The 22174-nt window shown below is 49.7% G+C and overlaps 1 protein-coding gene across 5 annotated transcripts in view; it reads left to right on the forward strand.

The window, feature by feature from the left end:
- LOC134488876 (H-2 class I histocompatibility antigen, Q9 alpha chain-like) overlaps positions 1-22174 on the forward strand; it is a 55798-nt gene that overhangs the window by 17535 nt on the left and 16089 nt on the right. The window contains exons 7-8 of one of the 5 annotated variants that reach the window (XM_063291212.1): positions 656-688; positions 2258-2291. The exons of 2 other annotated variants lie outside the window; for them this stretch is intronic. In XM_063291212.1, the coding sequence (XP_063147282.1) occupies positions 656-688; positions 2258-2277 (53 nt within the window). In that variant the 3' untranslated portion in view covers positions 2278-2291. Of the gene's footprint in view, positions 1-655; positions 689-2257; positions 2292-13049; positions 13135-22174 lie in introns of those variants that run through there. 2 more of the 5 variants (XM_063291215.1, XM_063291214.1) reach the window with 2 other exon arrangements.

Genomic DNA, 22174 nt, shown 5'->3' on the forward strand with positions numbered 1-22174 from the left:
GTGTCTAAACACAAAAGCAGCTCATGAAGCTGCAGAGTTGTGCTACCTTCCTCTTCCTCCCAAGAACCAAGCTGGGGGAGGTGGGTCCCCTTTGCCTTCCAGCCAGGCTGTTCTTGGGACTGGAGACCCCAAGGAGGAACATCTGGTACAAGGAAGGCTTAAGAAGGTAAAAAGACCCGGCTGGGTGGAAGGTCCATCTGACTGAGAGAGAGACTCAAAGAGCTGTCCTGTTTCCCAAGTATGCGGAAAGGAAAGGCTTGGCCATAATCTGGTCAGGAAACTCCATAAAAAGTAGTGAACCCAGAAGGAATTGAGGAGAAAAGGAGCCTTGGCAGGTGCCAGCTGGGTCTCCTCTTGGTCTGCCACCACAAGGCTCACCAAGTATGAACTGATGGGAAAAAGGAGCTTTGGAGCCATCTGTGTCCTCCCCCCAGCGGCACCCTGTGGCTGTAGAATGGCTGAAGTATTGCTCTATTGAAAGGAGATATATAAATGTTAAGAATTCTTTCCTATGTCTCTTAGATAAAGCAGTGTGGTTGAAACTCTTGTCATTGTGTGCTTGTGTGTGTGTGTGTGTCAGAAAGGGCTGAGTTTCTCCAACTCTTCCCGTCCAGCCAAGAGACTGACCTCCTCCTGCCTTTTCTCTCTTTTCCAGCAAGTGACAAAGGATCCGACAGTTCAGGCCAGAGTAAGCCGGAGGGAGCCGCTCTGCCTCTTAGCAAGAGTGCTGGGGGGGGGTGAAAAGAGGGAGAGCCCCCCCAGGTGTGAAAGGGCCCCCTAATACCCGCTCCATGTGTTCCCTCTGGGTCTGGGGAAACCAGGATTTAGTTGGATAGAATTGGAACAAGGATAGATAAATCTACTGAGATTTAAATCAATATTGTTGCCCTTTCTGTGGACACTTTTTCGCCGAGTGTAATATCTTAAACGTGGGTGGGGGAATTACGTTGTTTCTCCTGTTTATTAGATGGCAAGTTGTTCTTGCACAATTAAAATTATTTTACATCGTTCTATGAACAGAAAGTGTAGGATTGGAAAAGTGGTTTTTCATTAAAGAGGGGCTTAGGGGAAACTACTGATTTTTTTGCCTTTGTCCCAAGGAGTTATCCAAGTCTCTTTTTTCCTCCCATTTTAATAATTTTGTTCTCCCTTTTTCCTTGTTCCTCCTTTTACTCTGTACAAAATCAGGTTCCCTTTTTCCCCACTTCCTCTCTTTTCCTTGATTTCTAACAGTTGTTAGAAGGAATTCTTACCAGGGTTTGTCTGGGGCTGGGCATGAAAAGATGCAGGCAGTTGCTGGAACAGAGGTTGAACGTTTATTTCCCAAGAGCATGTACAGAGTGCAGAGTATGCTGGTTGGAAGGTGGCCACACCTGTATTTTCCCCACAAGCCCTTTATATAGGAGAGCTTGGCTGCTGCTATGCAAAGGTGTTCCTGCCCCCTAGGAACTTGAGGAAAGTGCAGTTTACCCGATTTCGGAGAGGGGGCGCTCTGTGGTTTGGCCCCCTGCTCTCGGTGTTTCCTGTCCTGATGTCTGGGTTCCCTGCGGCTTTGTCTACTAGCTTGGAATGTTCTCCTTGGAGGGAATCTTTTGTGGCTGGATTATGGAGATCTGTTGGGCTGGGGAAGAAGGTCTCCCGGAATGGGCTCTGCTGAAATCTGTGAATGAGCAGCCTTTTGTGTCCCAAGGTTTCTGATTGAATCGGAAGGGAATCCTTTGTCTAAACAGTTGGGCTTCCTTTTACATATTAATATCTGGCATCGCCTTTTTGCATCAAACTCTTTCTATTTTGTAACCTTTAACCCTTTACCTTGCTCAAGGAGAAGGCAGTATTGCAGGGAGACAGTGTTCTGGGGGAAGACAACATGGAGGGCAGGGGGAGGTCTTACTTCCTTCCAACACAGTTACAAAATTCACTTTCCTCCCACTGCTTTGTTCCTGCAGAGGAGAAAGGGAAACTCTCTCCCTGTTGGATTTCCAGCCTCACTCAGGCAGGCAGGGGAGGCAGCCCAGAGCCTGCGTGGCAGAGCCTGGCCCCCCTTGGAGCAAAGAGCCCCCAGCTCTGGGGTGGGAAATCGGGAAACCGCCAGAAGCGCCCTGAGCCCCAGTGGTTAGAGCCTGTTCTGGCAGCACAGCCTGGTCTCCTCCGAGGGTCCCTGAAGCTGCGGAGGCTGAATTGAGGGGGGAGAGAGGCCTCCTCCTCAGAGGACCAGGACAGGGGAGGGACTCACTCTTTGTCTTTCTCTCCAATGCAGGGAGCAAGGAGGCCATTTAGCAGCCCCCTCACAGGTGAGTGGCCCCGGTGGGGGCTGGATTGGGAGGAGGGGGGGGCTTTCAGGTCAAGGGACCCATCGATGGTGAAGATCCTTTGGGGAACCCCTCTCCTCTCTCCGGCTCATCTGCAGCATTGAAGGAGGAGTTTGTGGGAGGGGCTCTGGGGCATGGCCTGCCTGTCCCCCTCCTCCCAGGGTTCCTTCTGCTGGGGGAGGCTGGGCTGCTTCCACTTTCCCTCCCTGACTTTAAAGGAAATGGCGGGTGACAGCAGCTGGGAACGGAAGGGGCCCTGGACGGAAGGGGCCCTGGACGCTCCCTGTCACTGGGGAGGAAGGGACCCTGTCCTCCCCCTCATCTCCCGGAAGGGCCCCTCCCACAGCAGGAGGCGGTGCTGGCCATGCTGCAGGGCCCAGACTGGAGCCCCTCCCTTGATCTGATTGTCTTGCATGCACAAGGCTCAGGGACCTGCAGAGATCAGAGGGTCCCCAGTGCAAGGGGGAGGGGAGGGGAGCAGCAGAGGACTTCCTGAATGTCCTCCACTCATGGATGGAGAGGAGACGTCTCTCCTTTCCCTGTGTCCGTCTGGGAATCCACCCTCCGGATGCTGAAGGAAGACCTGGGCTCTCTGGAGGCCGTGAAACCTGTTGCACTCGGCTCTTAGGGCAAAATAATTGGACTAAAATTGGATTTTGTGTATTTGAGGGGGGGCATCTATACTGTTCATAATTTGTGAAGGAGGTTCTCCACCCCGCCCGCCTCCGGCAGCCATTCACAGCCCTGCCCATCCCCTCTTGTAACTCAGAAAATCCCACCCAGCAGATTCCATCTCCCTCTCCCTCTCTTGAGGCAGCTGATTCTGCTCCTTCACTTGATCATCAGCACTGATCCTCCAGCCTGGACTCTGGGCTTCCTCATCGTGGCTTCCTCTCAGACCCTCCTGTTTTTTCCACCCTCTTTGTAGCACATCGTTGAGGCTGCCGACTCCCAACCTAAGGAGAGAGGAAAGAGTGACCAACCTTCTTCTGAATTACGCTGTTGTCTTTGGAGGACCTCTTCAGGCCCTCCCAGCCGGCTGTAACTAGGAAGTATTTTGGGTGTTTCATGATTGCCCTGATGCAGATTTTTGTCTGGGAAGATCAGGGTTTTTTCATCTGAAGGAGGAATTCTAGGGCCTCCCCTGAAAAGGAAATGTAGTTGATTCATCTGGAGAAGGAAAGAAGGCCTTGTTTTTATATGTAGAATAAAGGCCTTTCAAGAAAAACCATCTTGGAAGGGACCATCTCTCCACTGATTGGAAGGTAAAATGCCTCTTTCAGCTGCTAATTTAGAAGTGCGCTTTGAACGCTTGGTATATGTCATCAGGGAAATTGTCTAGAATGTATAAAGGTACTTCAAATTTATGTTGGAAATGTGAACAACAGGGACATTGTTGTCCTGTTTGGGGGACATGTAAAAAAGCTAGAAAGTTTTGGTTACAAATACATATATTAATTCAGAGGACCTTAAAAACTTATATACAATTGAAATTGAGTCTTTTCTTTTGGGATTGATGGACAAACAGCTGGAAAAAAGTCATGGTTCTTCGTATTTATATGTGATAATTGCAGCGAGATTATTATATGCACAATGGTGGAAAGATTTGGCACTACCCACAACGGAGGAACAGTTGGTGAAGATGATGGAATTTTCAGAGATGGCTAAACTGGCTTCCTTGGTTAGAGAAAAGAAAGAAAAGTTAGTTGATTCATCTGGAGAACGAAAGAAGGCTTTGTATTTATATAAAGAATAAACATCTTGCAAAAAAAGCCATCTTGGAAGGGACCTTCTCTCCATTGACGGGAAGGGAAAATGCCTCTTTCAGCTGCTTTTTCAGAGGTTTTTTGAGGTTTCTTCCATTAAAAAATAGTTAATTTTTAAAAAATTAATAGGTTGCTCAATTAATTGGATTATATATTTGATTATCCAAAAGTTTAACAAAGAATCAATGTACCAACTAAGGGTGGCCTCATTTGGCATCTGCAATAGAAGCGGATCCCGTGGCTGAGCATCTCCTCCATTGCGGCTCCGGGAGGCCAGGGCCTCTTTGCCTGTGGCAGGGGCCCCTCCGGCCCATCAGCTCGGCAGGAGTTCCCTCCTCTGCCTCCTGCCCACCTTCCAGCACCATAATCTTGTCTGCGTTCTCCACGTCTACATCCAATGAGCAATCACCAGCACCGTCCGGGCCTGGCTGTTCTGCGCAGACCCCTGGATCTGAGGAAGGAAGCAACGATCTGGAGGAGATCCTGGGTGTGTTCCTTAGAAGCACCGGAGAGAAGCTGCCTCCCATTTCCACAGAGAGGCACTTCTCCGGCTCTGCAGTAGAGCCAACTGGGCTACAGAGAGGGCTGGCCCCAAACATTTTGTGGTCTGGCAAACAATAAAAGTCACCCCTCTGTTCGTGGCACTAAAATGGGTCAAGTAAAGGCAAAAGTTTTCCAGAGTCAGCTCGACTCCTGGTGACTCATCAATCTGGCTCCCAGCCCTAGGATTTCCTGATGGTCTCCCATCCAAATTGCAACCAGGCCCAATTTTGCCTGGCTTTTTTCCAGATTTGCCAACGTCCCCGGGTGCTACCATTAGCTGTTTCTTAACTCCTTTTTCTGGACTCTGTGGTTTTCTTGGCAACGGGATGGAAGCGGTTTGCCATTGCCTCATCTGGGGTCTCTTTTTACTTCCCAAACTTTCTTGGAAAGGAGGCAGGAGAAAGAGGGGAGGGGAGGGAAGGGGACTCGGTATCCATCATCTGTAACTAGCACCGAGGAGAAGCTCCCCACCATTTTCACCTCCCTCCCCAGCCCCACAATCCATGGGTGTCACTAGCACAGGAATGCTACATATCCACGTACTGTGTTTTATTTCTTCCTGTGATCCTGTTTGTTGTTTGGCTACTTTTGCTGTTTTGATTTCGTTTATGCATGGAAGGGTTGTCAGCTGCTCAGAGTCTGTTGATGGTTGGAGTGGCATGTCAGGCTGGTGAAATCAATAAATATATTTACATCTGTGCAAATAAACGATTCTTGTGGAAATAGGCACAACGTTCACTTAGACCCATATTATCTGCCCATACAGTGGTAGTGTTTTCACTGTATGGGCAGTGATGTTTTCACTGTTCGTAAGCCAGTAGCCCTCTGAGGAACCGAGAGACAGATTATAATGCCCCCAGAAGACAAGCGGATAAAAGAGAAAATAACCTCAATGTAAGGACTCTCAATTTGCCGCATCAGGGAGCAAGGGCAGGGCGATAGGAAAGGCTTCCTGGGCCGAGGGGCTGCTTTTCTCTCCTCGAAGGCGGCAGCGGGGTCCCCTCTCAACAGCCATCACTGGACTGCTGACTGCTTCTCCCCCCCCCCCCGCCTCCCATCCTATGGGCTTTCTCTGACAAAGTTCTGTTCTCCAGGTCTTCCTCTCCATCTTTTCCCCAAGGGGAAAAAAATAGCTATTTGTCCCTGACACTTTTTCAGACCTGCATCTTTCACCTTTGATGCTTGGGGACAGAGTACGGGCGGGAAGGAGGCTGTCGAGGCCCAGGAGGAGAAAGGAGGGCAGAACAGAGATTCTGTTAGGCGCTTTCCAAGCAGCAGAGGAAACGTCCTGGAGAGCGGCAGTTGGCTGCGGCCTATAGAAGGGGCTGGGCTCCTCTGTTCTCCTTGCTGGGACGACGTCTCGCCCAGGTGGGATCCCTGCCTAGGAAGGTCACTCCCGACCCTTAGGGCCTGGGGCTGCCTGCCAGCCTGGGCCCGGCTCCTGAATCTCGGACCGACTTGAGACCACGCGGGCAAGCCCTTGCTTTGTTTGGCGTTCCTGAGTCCGTTGCTAGCTCTGTTTCCGGAGAATAAAACGGGTAATCTTCCAAGGAACCGTGTATGTGTGGGAGCCTGGAACCTGAAGTAGGACAGATGCGTCCAAATGGCTGGACGGGGCTCCTTTCCTCCCCCCCCCCCCGTCTTCCTTCCCCTCCCTCGAAATGTGCCAGAGGGATTCAACTCCCCCACAGCCTTACCAACCCACTTCCTGCCAGTGGCAGTGAAGGTCTGTCTGCTTCATGGACGCAACCAGGAAGGTTTCTTGGGCTTTCTGGCAACAGTTCAGAAGAGGCAAATCACACCTTCTTTCAGGATGGTTTTTGAGGGCCAGCCTGGACAGCAGGCCGTGCACATCAGCCAGATACTAACCTCGTCTGACCCTGACTGGTTTTCTGAGATTAGGAAAGGTTTGAGGGTATTACCTGGAAAATTTAGGCTTCGTTACTAGCTTTTAAGAAAGGGTGATACTGGCATTTCTAACATGGCAGTCTAGGCCTCTTTTCTAACTTTAGGAAAACATTTTTTCTTCTGGTATGTGAGAACTTGCCTTTTCAGCAACTAAACAAGAGGGAGCGTACTCTGAAAGTCCTTGAATACACTTGCAAGTTTTAATAGATGCAAACCCCGCTGGGAAAGGGATTGACATAACTCGTAAATTTGCCATTTCTGGCATGCTATCTAGAATCAGTGTTTCCTGTTGTTCAATTCTGACATGTAATCAATGCCTTTTATTGTTTGATTACTTGCTTTGTAACGCATCACGTATACCAAATGTATGTCCCCTTTTGGGGGAGATGGGCAGTGATAGAAATTGGAAAAAAGTCTCTGTACCCTATAAAAGGACTTGACACACACACCCCGCCGCCGCCTTAATAAAGGCTTTTGCTTTTGCCTGATTTGCTGTGTGATTCGTTTTTTCAGGTAGGCAAAAAGCCACCTTTGCAAAGTCAGTCTCTCCCAAATTCAGGGACCAAGTTTTCATCAGCTCCAGCCAAACTCGGGGTGCCTGGGTTTCTAGGCAACAGAGGAAGCCCCAAAGTCTGAACTGAAACTTGGGGATCGGGTGGGAGGTCCAGCTCCTGGGTGTCTGTGCTCAGAGAAAGGATGTGAACGCAGACAAGGAGGCTCAGGCAAACCTCCAGGCTGTGCCCAGACAATGCAGCAACCAAAGGCCTCTCGGGGGCATCCATGGCTAGGATGAGGTGGAAATTAGGGTCAAGGAAGCAACAAAGAACTAAAGCCCTTTCATCAGGCAATTGTCTATTGCAAGTAAGCTATCTGTTGCAAGTGTGGAATGTGGTGGCATTCACAATCTGGAGGATCCTGTCCACTTCCTTGAGTCCAACAGAATCAAACTGCTCCCAGATAACAAGGTAAAACATTCCCTTGGCATCTCCTCAGACCCTGCTTCACGCGTGGAGTCCAACTTGGAACGGATCTGAGTGATTTTATCCTGCAGATGCTCAGAAAACTCTTCCGCATGGCCCTGTAGGTGGGTCACTGGGCCCACCTTCCCCGAAAAGGTACGTGTGATCTTAAACAGGGCTGTCGGATGGCAACCTGCGGATGCAGTAAGAGCGGAGAAATACTGCCGTTTTGCCACTCTTACCGCCACAAGGTAGGCCTTAATAGCCGCTCTAGCTTGTGTTCGGTCAGATTCGGTCTTTGTCTTCCTCCAGCAGTGCTGGATGTATGTAGTATGTAGAATAAATGCCTTGCAAGAAAAACCATCCTGGAAGGGAGCTTCTCTCTGCTGACGGGAAGGGAAAATGCCTCTTTCAGCTGCTAATTCAGAAGTGTGCTTTGAACCCTTGGTATCTGTCACCAGGAAATTGTCTAGAGTGTTTAAAGGTACTTCAAATTTATGTTGGAAATGTGAACAACGTGAAGTGACATCGTTATCATGTTTGGGGACGTGTAAAAAAGCTAGAAAGTCTTGGATACAAATATATATATTAATTCAGAGGATCTTAAAAACTTATATATTTATGGTGTAGAGTTCTCCCTACCAAATGGAAATTTTCCCACTTGGATTTTATATTTATATTTATAGCAGACAAAGGTTGCACCACCATCATCATGGACAGAGCACAATATCTACAAAAGGCCAAAGAATTAGTTGAGGACAAAGAAACTTACACCCCGGTGAACACCAACCCCATGCAGAAACTGGACAACCAGGTAAAAAGAATTCTCAAGAACCTCACCAAGAAAGGCCAAATTACACAAGAAGGACAGAGGCAGATGAGAAGCAGTGGACCCGTCCTCCCACGTTTCTACGGACGCCCCAAGATACACAGGCCGGGCATACCACTTTGGCCCATTGTATCATTTCCAGGGACTCCCACATATAACATAGCTAAAGAGCTTGCAAAGAAACTCAGACACCTCAAAAACCTAAAAATAGAAGAAGATGAGATCGTGGTGGCATTCGACATTACAGCTCTCTTCACATCCACAGACCCGGCATTAGCGAAAGAATCCATGGCTGCAGTTCTGCACAACACACCAGACCTAGCCAAGCACCAAAATAGAAATACCCAGGATAATGGACCACATCAGCCTCTGCCTTACAACCTACTTTCAATTTGATGGAGAAACATACCAACAGATCAAAGGAACACCCCTGGGATCACCGATTTCAGGACTTATAGCAGAGATTGTGATGCAGCGTCTGGAAAGGATAGCCACTCCCACATATACAACCCAAAGTATGGATCTGGTACATACAACTGGAAGAAACTCACGAAACCATCAACAACATCTTTAATGGAATAAAATTCACAAGGGAGGAAGAAAACAACAACACACTACCATTCCTGGACATCCTCATCAGTAGAGGAAATGATGGCAAGCTAGAAACACAAGTCTACAGGAAAACTACCCACACCAACCAAGTGCTCCATGACCAAAGTAACAATCCAACCTCCCACAAGAGAAGCTGTGTAAGGACATTATTCAGACGAGCACTTACACACTGCAGCAACCCAGAACACCAGAAAAAAGAAAAGGGCCATCTGTACAGCATCTTCCAACCAAATGGATACCCACTCTATCAAAAAGTGCCTCACCACCCAAACCCACTACAACCCAGCCAACAGAAGCTATGAAAAGGATAACACTGCCATACATCAGAAACATCTCAGAAACCACCAACAGACTATTACAACCGCATGGCATCACTGTAGCACATAAGCCAACTAAAACTCTTCAAAACATTAAGTAACCCAAAAAACCCAATAGCCCAAGAAGAAAAAAACAGGAGTTATTTACAACATACACTGCGAAGACTATAACAGCCACTATGTAGGAGAGACAGGCAGAAGACTAGCAGAGCACATCCACGAACACCAACTAGCAGTCAGAAGACACAATGAGAACTCCTTAATCTCACAACACATGGACAGACTCAACCATAGTTTCAACTGGGAAACTGTGAGCATCCTAAACCAAGCCAAATCCAAAAATGCCAGAGAATTCCTGCAAGTGTGGCACTCAGACAAAGCAGCCATCAACAGGCACATAGAGGTAAACAACATTTACATACCATTCAAAAGAGACAGCAGAAAAGCCAAAAGATCAGTGCACTCCCTTGCCAGCAATCAACACCCAGATATGCAAAAGTCAACACTAGGATTAACACCAGATGAACCATCAAACAGCACAATACACCCTAATCAAGGAACTATTAACTCAGGCAATCAACCCAGCAGCCAACAACAGCCCAATCAAAGAACTCCCAAGGAGAGAACAACACCCCACCAGCACAAGCAGGGCAAGCCACGGTATATAAACTGAGAGCAAGGCCCACTCCCTCTTTGCACTGAAGATGTTGCCTAGTCGGGCAATGAAACGTCTGCAAGAAAACAACCAGGCTCAGAGAGCACCAAGGACTCCACAAAAATTGGGGTATTTGTGTGTTTACCAAACAAGAGAGTTGCTTGAAACAGGATTTTGCACCTTCCACAGTGGAGTTTCCGGGTCCACGTTGCTATAAACACAAGAATTATGTCCGGTTGGGAAAGACAACCTCCCCTCAGAAATGGCTGCAATTCAGCAACTCTTGACTGGCTGAGAGCTGCTAGACAGGCCACTTCCTCCTTTCCGGTCACACTCTTTCCACAGGGGGGTGCTGTTGTCCACCTCCCTGGCCAGCTGTGCCATCAGCAAGCTGAAAGCAACTGGAGAGTGATCCAACCAAGGCAATGGACTGGTGACAATGTCCTCCTGAACAAGGTCAGGTTGTAGCTGCCCCGAGTCAAAAACCACAGCTAAAGCGCAACCCCTGGAACCCATTGGGCCTACAATGACTTGGGACAAGCCCACGGTAGCCGCACAATCCTGAGGCATCCTGGACTTCATCTCAGCCAGGCAGCAAATGGGAAACCCCCCGACCCAGCAGCCTCGGGGTCTCTGTTGCCAGTCCAAGAATGGAATCCAGCAGCTCAGGCAAGGATGATGCTGGACAGCGGGGAGGACGGTACACAGCAGCAACCCCAACTGCTCCCCGCAGCCCAGCTTCAACCAGGGGGCCTCACATCTGGTGATCTCCACAGCAGAGCGTTGGGAAGCCCCCCAGGACTCCTGGACGACAACCTGACACCCTGCTGGGCCCATTTCCAAGAAGGCAACACCGTTCTCTGGGCCCATCCAGATCTCAGGAACACAAGCCCGGTCAGCCGCCTCGTGTCCAGCCTCGTTGTGGGCAAGGGCAGATTTCTTGCAGACCAACCTGCAGGAAGCAGCAACAGTCAACAGTCCGGGTGCCCGAGGATCCAGTCGATCTAGAGGGATGGACATCAGGATCGCTCTCAACCCCATCCCGAGATCCCACCATATGTCCCCCTACCCATCATGGTTTCAAGCTTCCTGCCTCCCTGCTGTGGGAAAAGTCCCCCACGGAATTAATTTGACAGTCTTGAGAAGCAGCAAAAAGGTTTTATTAACGTTCTTGCAAGGACGGATGCCCAGCCAAAATAGGCCCACCCCTTCACACAAAGCATGCAGTTTTATTTCCTACCCCCTGCCGGTGGAATCCCTCCTCCTGTTCCCCATTGGCTAGGTACTTGGGAGTTCACAGCCTATCGGAGACGCCTTAGATTTTGCAGGAAGTCCTGCCTTTGTTTATATCTCCCATTCCTCACTTTTTACCTCCCCCAGTCCCCTATTTATTCTTTTCCTTATAAGGCAGCTAGCCCCCTTGGAGTAAGTAGGTCAGGGTCGTGTCTGACCACAAAGTTCTCTAGAACTGGTGTCGAGCATATTTTCAGCATTGGTTAGGCAGCTTATTCCCTTTATACCTGCCCTTATGGAGATACAGTCTCCTGTTTCCCCTAACCACATATCCCACATCCTCAATATACTGACAAGCAAGCCTAGCTACTAGAAAGCAAGCTTCAGTTGGCCAGTTACTGAAAAAGCAAGTTCTGTTCTATTGTAGGCCTTGCAAAAACAACATCGCTATTCCCCCTTTCTCACACCACTCTCCACCCAGATCCTTTCCAGCCCTCCTTCCCTCTTCCCAGACCAAGACATCCATTCACACACACCTCCTAAACATCCACCACAATCACACTCAACGCCTCACAGCCAAACCCTGTGAAAGAAAACCGAACTCTTATGAAAAGATGGAGCAAGGGCCTCCCCACATGAGGCAGCTTCGCGCATGGGGCCGTGCCTGGAGAAAGAGGCCCCCAACGCTTGGCAGGGCAGCCACTTTTCTCCCCCCTGATTTCCTCAGGCAAAGGCGGCCCTGAGCAGCTTCGGCCTGCCTCACGTTCGGCTCCTTTCCCACCACCTGGCCCGGGAAGCAGCCCGGCGTTTCCTCTGCCAGGGATTGTCCAGGCCCACAGAGGCCGTTCACATGGCAGATTCAACCAGGCCAGTGATACGCCTGGTTGGTGCCTTTGCACAACATTCTCACACCGGGTTAGCTGCAGCCTTGGTGAATTTTCCCTTCTGTGACCCAAAGCGTTTTGTGTGTGAATCCCCGTTTGCACCAGATGCAGGTTTAGCCTGCTGTGAACCCAGAGAGAAAAGAGGATCTGAAGGTGTGGCTCACACTGCAGAAGGCCAGTTGCCAGAGACTCACCCAGCACTCCTCTACCCCACAGGCCCGGCCTAATTTGCACTCTGTACATGCTCGGTGGGAGGCTGACAGCAGAAGAGAGCAGGAGATGGTTCAAGCCCTGAAAAGACCCTCGCATCTTACTCATACTTTGCTCATCACAGGAAGTGTAAAAGCAGCAGCAACAATTCATTATCCACTAAATGTGGCAATCATAATTACAATTATCAAAACCGGAAGAGGGTTTTATTGTTTTAGTCCAGCGATTCCCCAGAAGAACCACCGAAGGAGGGAGCAGCCATCTTAGTTTATTGCGGGAAAACCGAAGCGCTTTGAAGCTTCGCGAAGCTTCGTATCTTCGCCGGAGATTAACATGAAATAGGGAATTAGCGCACTTCCCCCCCCCTACCTTTTCCCCCTCCGGGAAAGGCCCGTCTCCGCCTTCAAGGCGCCGCAAGGGCCGCTGAGCGTTTCTGGCCAGGGCGAAACTTCGCTCGGGGTTTCGGCCCTTCCGCTCCTCCCCGGCTGGGGGGGGCTGCGCGGAGTCGGAGAGGGACGCCCCCCCCCGGCCCCTGGCCTGCCCCTCCCCCCCGCTTTTCCGAGCCCCGCAATTCCGCCCCTCCCCCAAGACTCGGAATTCCCGGAGGGGGTTTTCCCGAACGGAGAGAACTTTCGCTTTCCTTTTCCCGCCTCTCCGGCAGGTTGCGCCTGGCCGTCTGCCTAGCAACCACAGACGGCATCAGAATCCTCTTTTCCTACTGGTTAAGTTTGGCCAATCGCGGCTCGCCCTGGATTGTTGCGGTGCGGTCCACCCGGAGCCCCTCGTTACTTCCCCGGAACTGGAGGAGGGAAGGGCGCAGGTGGAGGTCTGTGGACAGGATGGCTCTGCGCCCTGCGCCCCCGTTGCTTCTGGGGCTGCTGGCGGTCACCCTGCTGGAGAGCAGCTTCGGTGAGTCCCTTCGGGGGCGTCGCGGGTTCCGGCCCCTTTTTCTGCCGGTGGGAATCCGTCCAGGGAATCTCTATCTCTCTCCTTCTCGCCCCAAAAGATTGTCCCCAGAAATAGCATCCCGATTCGGTCCTCTTTCTAGTCCGCTCCCCCTCCCCCTCTGGCTCCTTCCAGAACAGGCCCCAAAGCGTGGGTGGGGCCCTGCTGCCGCTCTCCCCCCGCCACGGAGGGCCACTCTGGGAACCGGACAAGGGTCCCCCCTCCAGATGTCAGCCAAGTCTACCTGGGCGCCCCCAAGCGCGCTTCTTTCCGTCCCTCGAAGTGGGGGTTGTCTGAAGGCAGCGTCTCCCGTGACCAGGTCAGGTCCACAAAGCTCTGGCTGCCTTCGCACGACCGCTCAGCTTGGGTCGTATGACCTCCCTCCGGCGGTGGCTTTGCTGCTCTTTCTGGCTTCTGGTGCTGTGAGGACCCGGCCCGTCTCTCGGGTCGGTTCCGTGTATTGGCAAACGCGGAGGCTGGTGCAGTTGAGTGATCGGGTTAAGGTTGCCGTGTGAATGCAGCAGGGTGAGAGGCTGCAGAGAAGCGCTCCTTGAATCGTCTTCATAAAGAACCGTAGTAGGCAGCTGCGAGGCGACACGAGCAGGCGGAGTGAGAAACAGTCAGTCAGTGAGAGGAGCAAAGCAGGAGTGGGTTGCTGAGAGCTTTTGAGGGTTTTGCCCCCTTAGTCCCTCACTGAACCCGTTCGAGACCCCAGTCCCACTGGGGAAAAGAACCAGAATCCGTAGCTCTGTATCTCGAGCCTTTGCAGGATTGCATCTTGTGCCCCGTTTCTGGAAAAGGAAGTTTCGCTTGCAGTCCTGCCTGCTCTTGCCACCTCGCCACTGAGTACGGCAGCTTGCTCTCCTTGGGCCTGGTGCCGAGCGTCCAGGAGTTCCCGGGCGTTTGTGGACTCAGCTTGGTCTAGGATGCTCAGTTTCCAGACACCTCAGCCATCCATAGACACACAGAGATAAATCACATTTACACAGCATTCAAAAGAGAGAAAAAGAAAGCTAAGAAGGAAGCAGAAAGACCAGAAGGCATCTCTCCAGCAGCCGACGCCCAGAGAAGCAGGGGTTAACCCCAGAGAAACAGTCAAGCGGAAAACCAGCAAGGAAGCACCAAGGGGACAAACAGTCAAACAGACAAATCAAGCAGAAAACAACACCCCGGTCAAGGAAGTCCCAAAGAGAACCCCCCACCACCAACACGGGCAGGGCAAGCTCCGGTGTAGAAACAGGGAGCAAACCCCACATTCACCAGCACTGATGGTGTTACCTACTTGGGCTGTGAAACGTCTGCAAGCAAACAGCCAAGCTCAGAGAGCACCGAGGACGGACGCCACAGTCCAACCCTGAGCTGCAGATATTCTTTTTGGAGTAGTTGGAAAAAGTTTGGAGGTCCCCAGTGATGGCTGTGACCCTCCCCCACCCCTGCTTTCTTTCTTTATTTGTTTAATGGATTTGTTAAGGCTGCCCAGCTCCACAAAGACTCTGGGTGACTTACAACCTATCCGATATATGAAGTTTGAAAAACACAGCTAAAGCAGTGTGGCTGTCTGGACTAAAACAGCTTTCCCCAACATCAGAAATACTGTTTCTGATGTTGGCCTAATTATTTTTAGTGCCTTCTCGTTGATGTTTTTAAATCGTGACTTGCATTGGATTTCATAGTAGCTTTTATGACTTATGATGATGATGATGGTGATGATGATTAGTTGTCCCCTCCTGCAAGAAGGATACAAAAAACAGGTTGAGATGGAAGAACAGAAAGTTGGAAATTTCTTGGGGAATTTGTGTTGGAAAACCGCAGCCTGATAGAGCTTCACCTGGTTCTCCTCTCAGGCTGATTTCAGACGTTCTCAATGCTCAACCCCACAAGGGAAAGGAGCGTGTTCTGGGCCATGTGCAGATCCCCGCCCCCCTTCCCTCCTTCTGTTAGAGAAAAACTCTGATCCTTTTGGATTCTGAGAACTCCGCAGAGCAGGCAGTGGATCCGGGGCTCCATCTCCCCCACAGCTCTGATGAGCCCCTGGAACTGTGGGGAGGAGCAGGAAGGAGGACCCCAAGGGCTTTGCTTCGCGAGGGTGAAGGGGTGGGAAACAGCCCAGGAGGGAATGCGATTTAGGACTTTGGTATTTATTTCTCTGTGCTGGGAAGGTCCTGCCTTTTCCTGTGCAGACCCAGGTTATGCACAAATCAATGCTGTCAGTGATCTTGAAAATCTGGTGCACTGGAAGAATTTCTGACCTGAAGAGCCTCCACAAGGGATTGTTTTTCCAATGGCAGTAGATGAGCACCAACGGGTGGCCTTGCGGATTTTCCAGTTTCACCAATTTCCCAGCAGCACCTTATTTTCCTTTGATTCTTTTAACAGCTTACAAGCTGTTGTTTTCCTGGTCATTGGGCAGCCCTGGAGTCTTATCTTTTCCATGCTTGTATTTTGACATTTAAAACAAAAAGTGATTTTACGTGGTCTTTTTTGGTAGTTGTCACTTAAAGTTGACAGTGTTCACGTCTTGTGAATTTGGTCTGTCTGCCAAGGAAGGGCTGAAAACTCTTTGGTGCTCCAGGGTCAGGAGTTTGCAGGATAGAAATTGAAATCATTTTCTGTGCTTATCTTTGATTCACCAGAAGGGCTCTACAGGTTACGGGACCCTCCGCACGCAGACCGAGTTTACGGGGAGGATGCCTGGTGAGCCTCCCCCCGCAAAGATTGGTGGTGGCAGCAGGAACTCTGCTATTAATCTGCATTTCAGATTAATAAAATTAGAAGATATTTAGAAGCATTATTCCCGTAGATTAAGAACTTTTTAGTCACCATCTATGCCCTGGAATATATTACTTCTTTGAGAACATTGTTTTATTGTATTTTAAATTAGTATTTATGTTTGTTTTATTGTAAACTGGCCAGAGTTGCTCTTTGAGTGAGAGGGGTGGTGACTGTATTTTAAATTAGTATTTATGTTTGTTTTATTGTAAACTGGCCAGAGTTGCTCTTTGAGTGAGAGGGGTGGTGACTGAATTCGAAATTCAAACAAGCAAACAAATAAATCTCCCAAGTAGCCTCAGTTGGGTGGGGCCAGGGTGGGTAGATCCCGTGGGTTCCTGGGGGTGAGGGGGAATTCTGGGAGTTGAAGTCCACACTGAAGTCCAAGTGGCTGAGTTTGAGAAACCCTGCTCTAGGCCTTTACACTGATAGTCATTGATCACGTGGAGCGTTGGATAGCCCAGGTCACCATCCTCCAAAGCTGGCCGAGGGGCATTTCTGCCTTTCTTTGCGATCCCCTCTGGGATCCCCACTGGCCTTCAGAGGACATCGCGAACCCAGGCTCAATATTGTAGACTCTCAGCTGGAGATGAATTAGTCAGACAACAGAATCATGGCGTTTGCCAGAAGGCCTAAAAACTGTTCCTGGCACATGAATAAAGTTTGCCTTGTATGATTTTCATGCTTTGAATAGCTTGGGGGGTATTTCATGCCTCAGGTAGTTGAAGGGCAGACCCAGCTACATTGTCTGGACTGCCCAAAAAGGTTCAGCCACCATCTGAATGGGGGTCCGGGGAAGGTTGCCTTCCAGTGGGTCTGAAATTCTTCCCAGCCTTTGGCCCGGCTCCCTTATGGGTAGGCTGACCATACATACCGTTTTGAACAGGACAGGCCTGTTTTTTTTTAACATTTCCGGACTGTCCTGTCGTTTTAATATAAATGTCAGTTTTGTCCCATTTTTTAAAAAAAGGTTGGAGCCTACTGTTGGAATGCAGTCTGAGCTTTGCAGCAACAGTGGGAAAAGTGCTGAGCTCTGCAGCAGTGGCAGAACAGTTTGTTTGTTTGTTTGTTTTATCTATCTATCTATCTATCTATCTATCTATCTATCTATCTATCTTATCTATCAATCAAATTTGTCACCGCCCATCTCCTCCCACTGGAGAGACTCTGGGCAGTTTACAACAAAATCCTCAATAAAACAATAAATATATAAAATACATTATCGTTACCTTGTGGTGCTGGAGCTTGAGCACCTCAATGATGCCATGAGCTAAACCGTGAAGGGCCACCCAAGACGGGAAGGTCATGACAGAGAGGTCAGACTAAATGCGATCCCTGGGGAAGGTCATGGCAACCCACCCCAGTATTCATGCCGTGAAAACTAAATGGATCAGTACAACCAGAGATATGTCGGTATACCATCGGAAGATAAGACCCCCAGGTCGGAAGATGGTCAAAATGCTACTGGGGAGGAACAGAGGATGAGCTCAACTAGCCCCAGACGTGATGACGCAGCTAGCTCAAAGCCGAAAGGACGGCTAGCGGCCGATGGTGCTGGTGGTGAACGGCGAATCCGATGTTCTAAGGATCAACACACCATTGGAACCTGGAATGTAAGATCTATGAGCCAGGGCAAAGTGGATGTGGTTATTGGTGAGACGTCAAGATTAAAGATAGACATTTTGGGCGTCAGTGAACTGAAATGGACTGGAATGGGCCACTTCACATCAAATGACCACCAGATCTACTACTGTGGACAAGAGGACCACAGAAGAAATGGAGTAGCCTTCATAATTAATAGTCAAGTGGCTAAAGCAGTGCTTGGATACAACCCAAAAAACGATAGAATGATCTCAATTCGAATTCAGGGCAAGCCATCTAACATCACAGTGATCCAAATATACGGCCCAACCACAGATGCTGAAGAAGCTGAAGTAGAGCAGTTCTATGAGGATCTGCAGCACCTACTGGACAACACGCCTAAAAGAGATGTTATTTTCATCACGGGAGACTGAAATGCTAAGGTGGGCAGTCAAATGACACCTCGAATTACAGGTAGGTATGGCCTGGGAGAACAAAACGAAGCAGGACATAGGCTGATAGAATTTTGCCAAGACAACTCAATGTGCATAACAAACACTCTCTTCCAACAACCTAAGAGACGGCTTTATACATGGACTTCACCAGATGGACAACACCGAAATCAGATTGATTACATCCTTTGCAGCCAAAGGTGGCGAACATCTGTACAGTCGGTAAAAACAAGACCTGGAGCTGACTGTAGTTCCGATCACGAACTTCTTCTTGCACAATTTAGGATCAGACTAAAGAGATTAGGGAAGACCCACAGATCAGCTAGATATGAGCTCACTAATATTCCTAAAGAATATGCAGTGGAGGTGAAGAATCGATTTAAGGGACTGGACTTAGTAGATAGGGTCCCGGAAGAACTATGGACAGAAGTTCACAACATTGTTCAGGAGGCGGCCACAAAATACATCCCAAAGAAAGAGAAAACCAAGAAGGCAAAATGGCTGTCTGCTGAGACACTAGAAGTAGCCCAAGAAAGAAGGAAAGCAAAAGGCAACAGTGATAGGGGGAGATATGCCCAATTAAATGCAAAATTCCAGAGGTTAGCCAGAAGAGATAAGGAATTATTTTTAAACAAGCAATGCGTGGAAGTGGAAGAAGACAATAGAATAGGAAGGACAAGAGACCTCTTCCAGAAAATTAGAAACATTGGAGGTAAATTCCAGGCAAAAATGGGTATGATCAAAAACAAAGATGGCAAGGACCTAACAGAAGCAGAAGAGATCAAGAAAAGGTGGAAAGAATATACGGAAGATCTGTATAGGAAGGATAACAATATCGGGGATAGCTTTGACGGTGTGGTCAGTGAGCTAGAGGCAGACATCCTGAAGAGTGAGGTTGAATGGGCCTTAAGAAGCATTGCTAATAACAAGGCAGCAGGAGACAACAGCATCCCAGCTGAACTGTTCAAAATCTTGCAAGATGATGCTGTCAAGGTAATGCATGCTATATGCCAGCAAATTTGGAAAACACAGGAATGGCCATCAGATTGGAAAAAATCAACTTACATCCCCATACCAAAAAAGGGAAACACTAAAGAATGTTCAAACTATCGAACAGTGGCACTCATTTCACATGCCAGTAAGGTAATGCTCAAGGTCCTGCAAGGTAGACTTCAGCAATTCATGGAGCAAGAATTGCCAGATGTACAAGCTGGGTTTCGAAAAGGCAGAGGAACTAGGGACCAAATTGCCAATATCCGCTGGATAATGGAAAAAGCCAGGGAGTTTCAGAAAAACTTCTATTTCTGTTTTATTGACTATTCTAAAGCCTTTGACTGTGTGGACCATAACAAATTGTGGCAAGTTCTTAGCGGTATGGGGATACCAAGTCATCTTGTCTGCCTCCTGAAGAATCTGTATAACGACCAAGTAGCAACAGTAAGAACAGACCAAGGAACAACGGACTGGTTTAAGATTGGGAAAGGAGCACGGCAGGGCTGCATACTCTCACCCTACCTATTCAACTTGTACGCAGAACACATCATGCAACATGCTGGGCTTGAGGAATCCAAGGCTGGAGTTAAAATCGCTGGAAGAAACATTAACAATCTCAGATATGCAGATGATACCACTTTGATGGCTGAAAGCGAAGAGGACCTGAGGAGCCTTATGATGAAGGTGAAAGAAGAAAGTGCAAAAGCTGGCTTGCAACTAAACCTCAAAAAAACCAAGATTATGGCAACCAGCTTGATCGATAACTGGCAAATAGAGGGAGAAAATGTAGAAGCAGTGAAAGACTTTGTATTTCTAGGTGCGAAGATTACTGCCGATGCTGACTGCAGTCAGGAAATCAGAAGACGCTTAATCCTTGGGAGAAGAGCAATGACAAATCTCGATTAAATAGTTAAGAGCAGAGACATCACACTGACAACAAAGGTCCACATTGTTAAAGCAATGGTGTTCCCTGTAGTAACATATGGCTGTGAGAGCTGGACCATAAGGAAGGCTGAGGGAAGGAAGATCGATGGTTTTGAACTGTGGTGTTGGAGGAAAATTCTGAGAGTGCCTTGGACTGCCAGAAGATCAAACCAGTCCATCCTCCAGGAAATCAAGCCAGACTGCTCACTTGAGGGAATGATATTAAAGGCAAAACTGAAGTACTTTGGCCACATCATGAGAAGACAGGACACCCTGGAGAAGATGCTGATGCTAGGGAGAGTGGAGGGCAAAAGGAAGAGGGGCCGACCAAGGGCAAGGTGGATGGATGATATTCTAGAGGTGACGGACTCGTCCCTGGGGGAGCTGGGGGTGTTGACGACCGACAGGAAGCTCTGGCGTGGGCTGGTCCATGAAGTCACGAAGAGTCGGAAGCGACTGAATGAATAAACAACAACATAGATAAAAATAAAGTCCAGATGGCTATATCTCATTCAGTCTTCATGTGGAAGGGGTGCTTAAAGGCACTAGCCAACCCCAGGCATGACTCCCCTCCTCCCCGCCCCAAGCCAGCTGGCAGAGCCAGGTCTTCAAGTTTCTCCAAAAGGCCAGGAGCGATGGGGCTAGCCTCACCTCCGGGAGCAAGATGTTCCAAAGGGCGGGCGCTGCTGCAGAGAAGGCCCGCCTCTTGGACCCCGCCAGATGGAGTTCTCTTACCGACGGGGTCCTCAGCATGCCCTCTCTGCAAGATCGGTTGGGGCAGGTAGATGTAACGGGGAAGAGGCGGTCCCTGAGGTAGCCTGGCCCCATGCCATGTAGGGCTTTAAAGGTGATAACCAACACCTTGAATTGGACCCGGAAGCAAACTGGTACCCAGTGCAGCTCGCGTGGTGAAGGTGTTATATGCGCCCTTCTAGGGGTGCCACAAATAGCCCGTGTGGCTGCATTTTGGACCAGCTGAAGCTTCTGGATACTCTTCAAGGGTAGCCCCATGTAGAGCGCACTGCAGTAGTCAATATGGGAGATAACGAGGGCATGAGTGACTGTTCGAAGGGCCTCCCGATCCAGGAAGGGGCGTAACTGGTGCACAGCATGTAGCTGTGCAAAGGGTCTCCTGGCCATGGCTGCCACCTGCTCTTCGAGCAGGAGCCGTGAGTCCAAGGGGACCCCCAAGTTACGCACCCCCAAGTTACTGTCTGGGGCAGTGCAACCCCATCCAGAACTAAAGATGACAAAGTCCCAGGTACGGAAGAACCATTAACCCACAGCCACTCCGTCTTACCAGGGTTCAGTTGAAGCCTGTTGTTCCCCATCCAGGCCCCCACAGCCTCCAGGCACCTGGAGAGGGCAGTCACAGCATCACTTACCTCACCCGGGATGGAGATGTATAATTGCGTATCATCGGCATACTGTTGATACCTCATCCCATGGTGAGGGATGATCTTGCCCAGCGGTTTCATGTAGATGTTAAAAAGGAGAGGGGAGAGTACTGATCCCTGCGGCACCCCACAGAGAAGGGGCCGCAGGGCTGATTTCTCCTCCCCTATCAACACCGACTGGGATCAGCCCTGGAGGAAGGAGGTGAACCAGCCAAGACCGCACCGCCCACCCACAACCCCCTGAGCCGCCCCAAAAGGATACCATGGCCGATGGTATCGAAAGCCGCTGAGAGATCAAGCAGAGCGAGGATGGATGCACTGCCCCCATCCCGCTCCCGCCAGAGATCATCCATAAGTGTGACCCATGCTGTTTCCGTCCCATATCCGGGCCTGAATCCTACTGAAAGGGGTCTAGATAATCCGTTTCCTCCAGAACCCTCTGGAGCTGTAAGGCCACCACTTTCTCAACCACCTTCCCCAAAAAGGGGAGGTGGGAGACTGGGCGAAAGTTGTCCAATACGGTAGGGTCCAGCGATGGTTTCTTGAGGAGGGGCTGTACCAGCGCCTCCTTAACGTCTGCTGGGAACACCCCCTCCCTCAAGGACGTATTAACCATCGCCTGGGCCCATCCACATGTCACCTCCCGAGCAGCTTTCACCATCCAGGAGGGACATGGGTGTGGCTGGCACGTGGTGGCGTTTGTTGCAACAAAGCTCGACAGTTGGGAAGAGCACAAAAAGAAAGCAGGCCCATTGGCTGCTATCTCCAAAGAGCGCAAAGAAAAAATAAAAGGACGGGAAAAGTGAGGAGCGGGTTGTCGGGGACAACCATTCTTCAGGCTCAACTTCCAGACCTCGTCTCTTGACTCCAGTCGAATCCAGAACCGGG

Source organism: Candoia aspera, chromosome 2, assembly GCF_035149785.1.
Source record: "Candoia aspera isolate rCanAsp1 chromosome 2, rCanAsp1.hap2, whole genome shotgun sequence".
NCBI classification, from domain to species: domain Eukaryota; kingdom Metazoa; phylum Chordata; class Lepidosauria; order Squamata; family Boidae; genus Candoia; species Candoia aspera.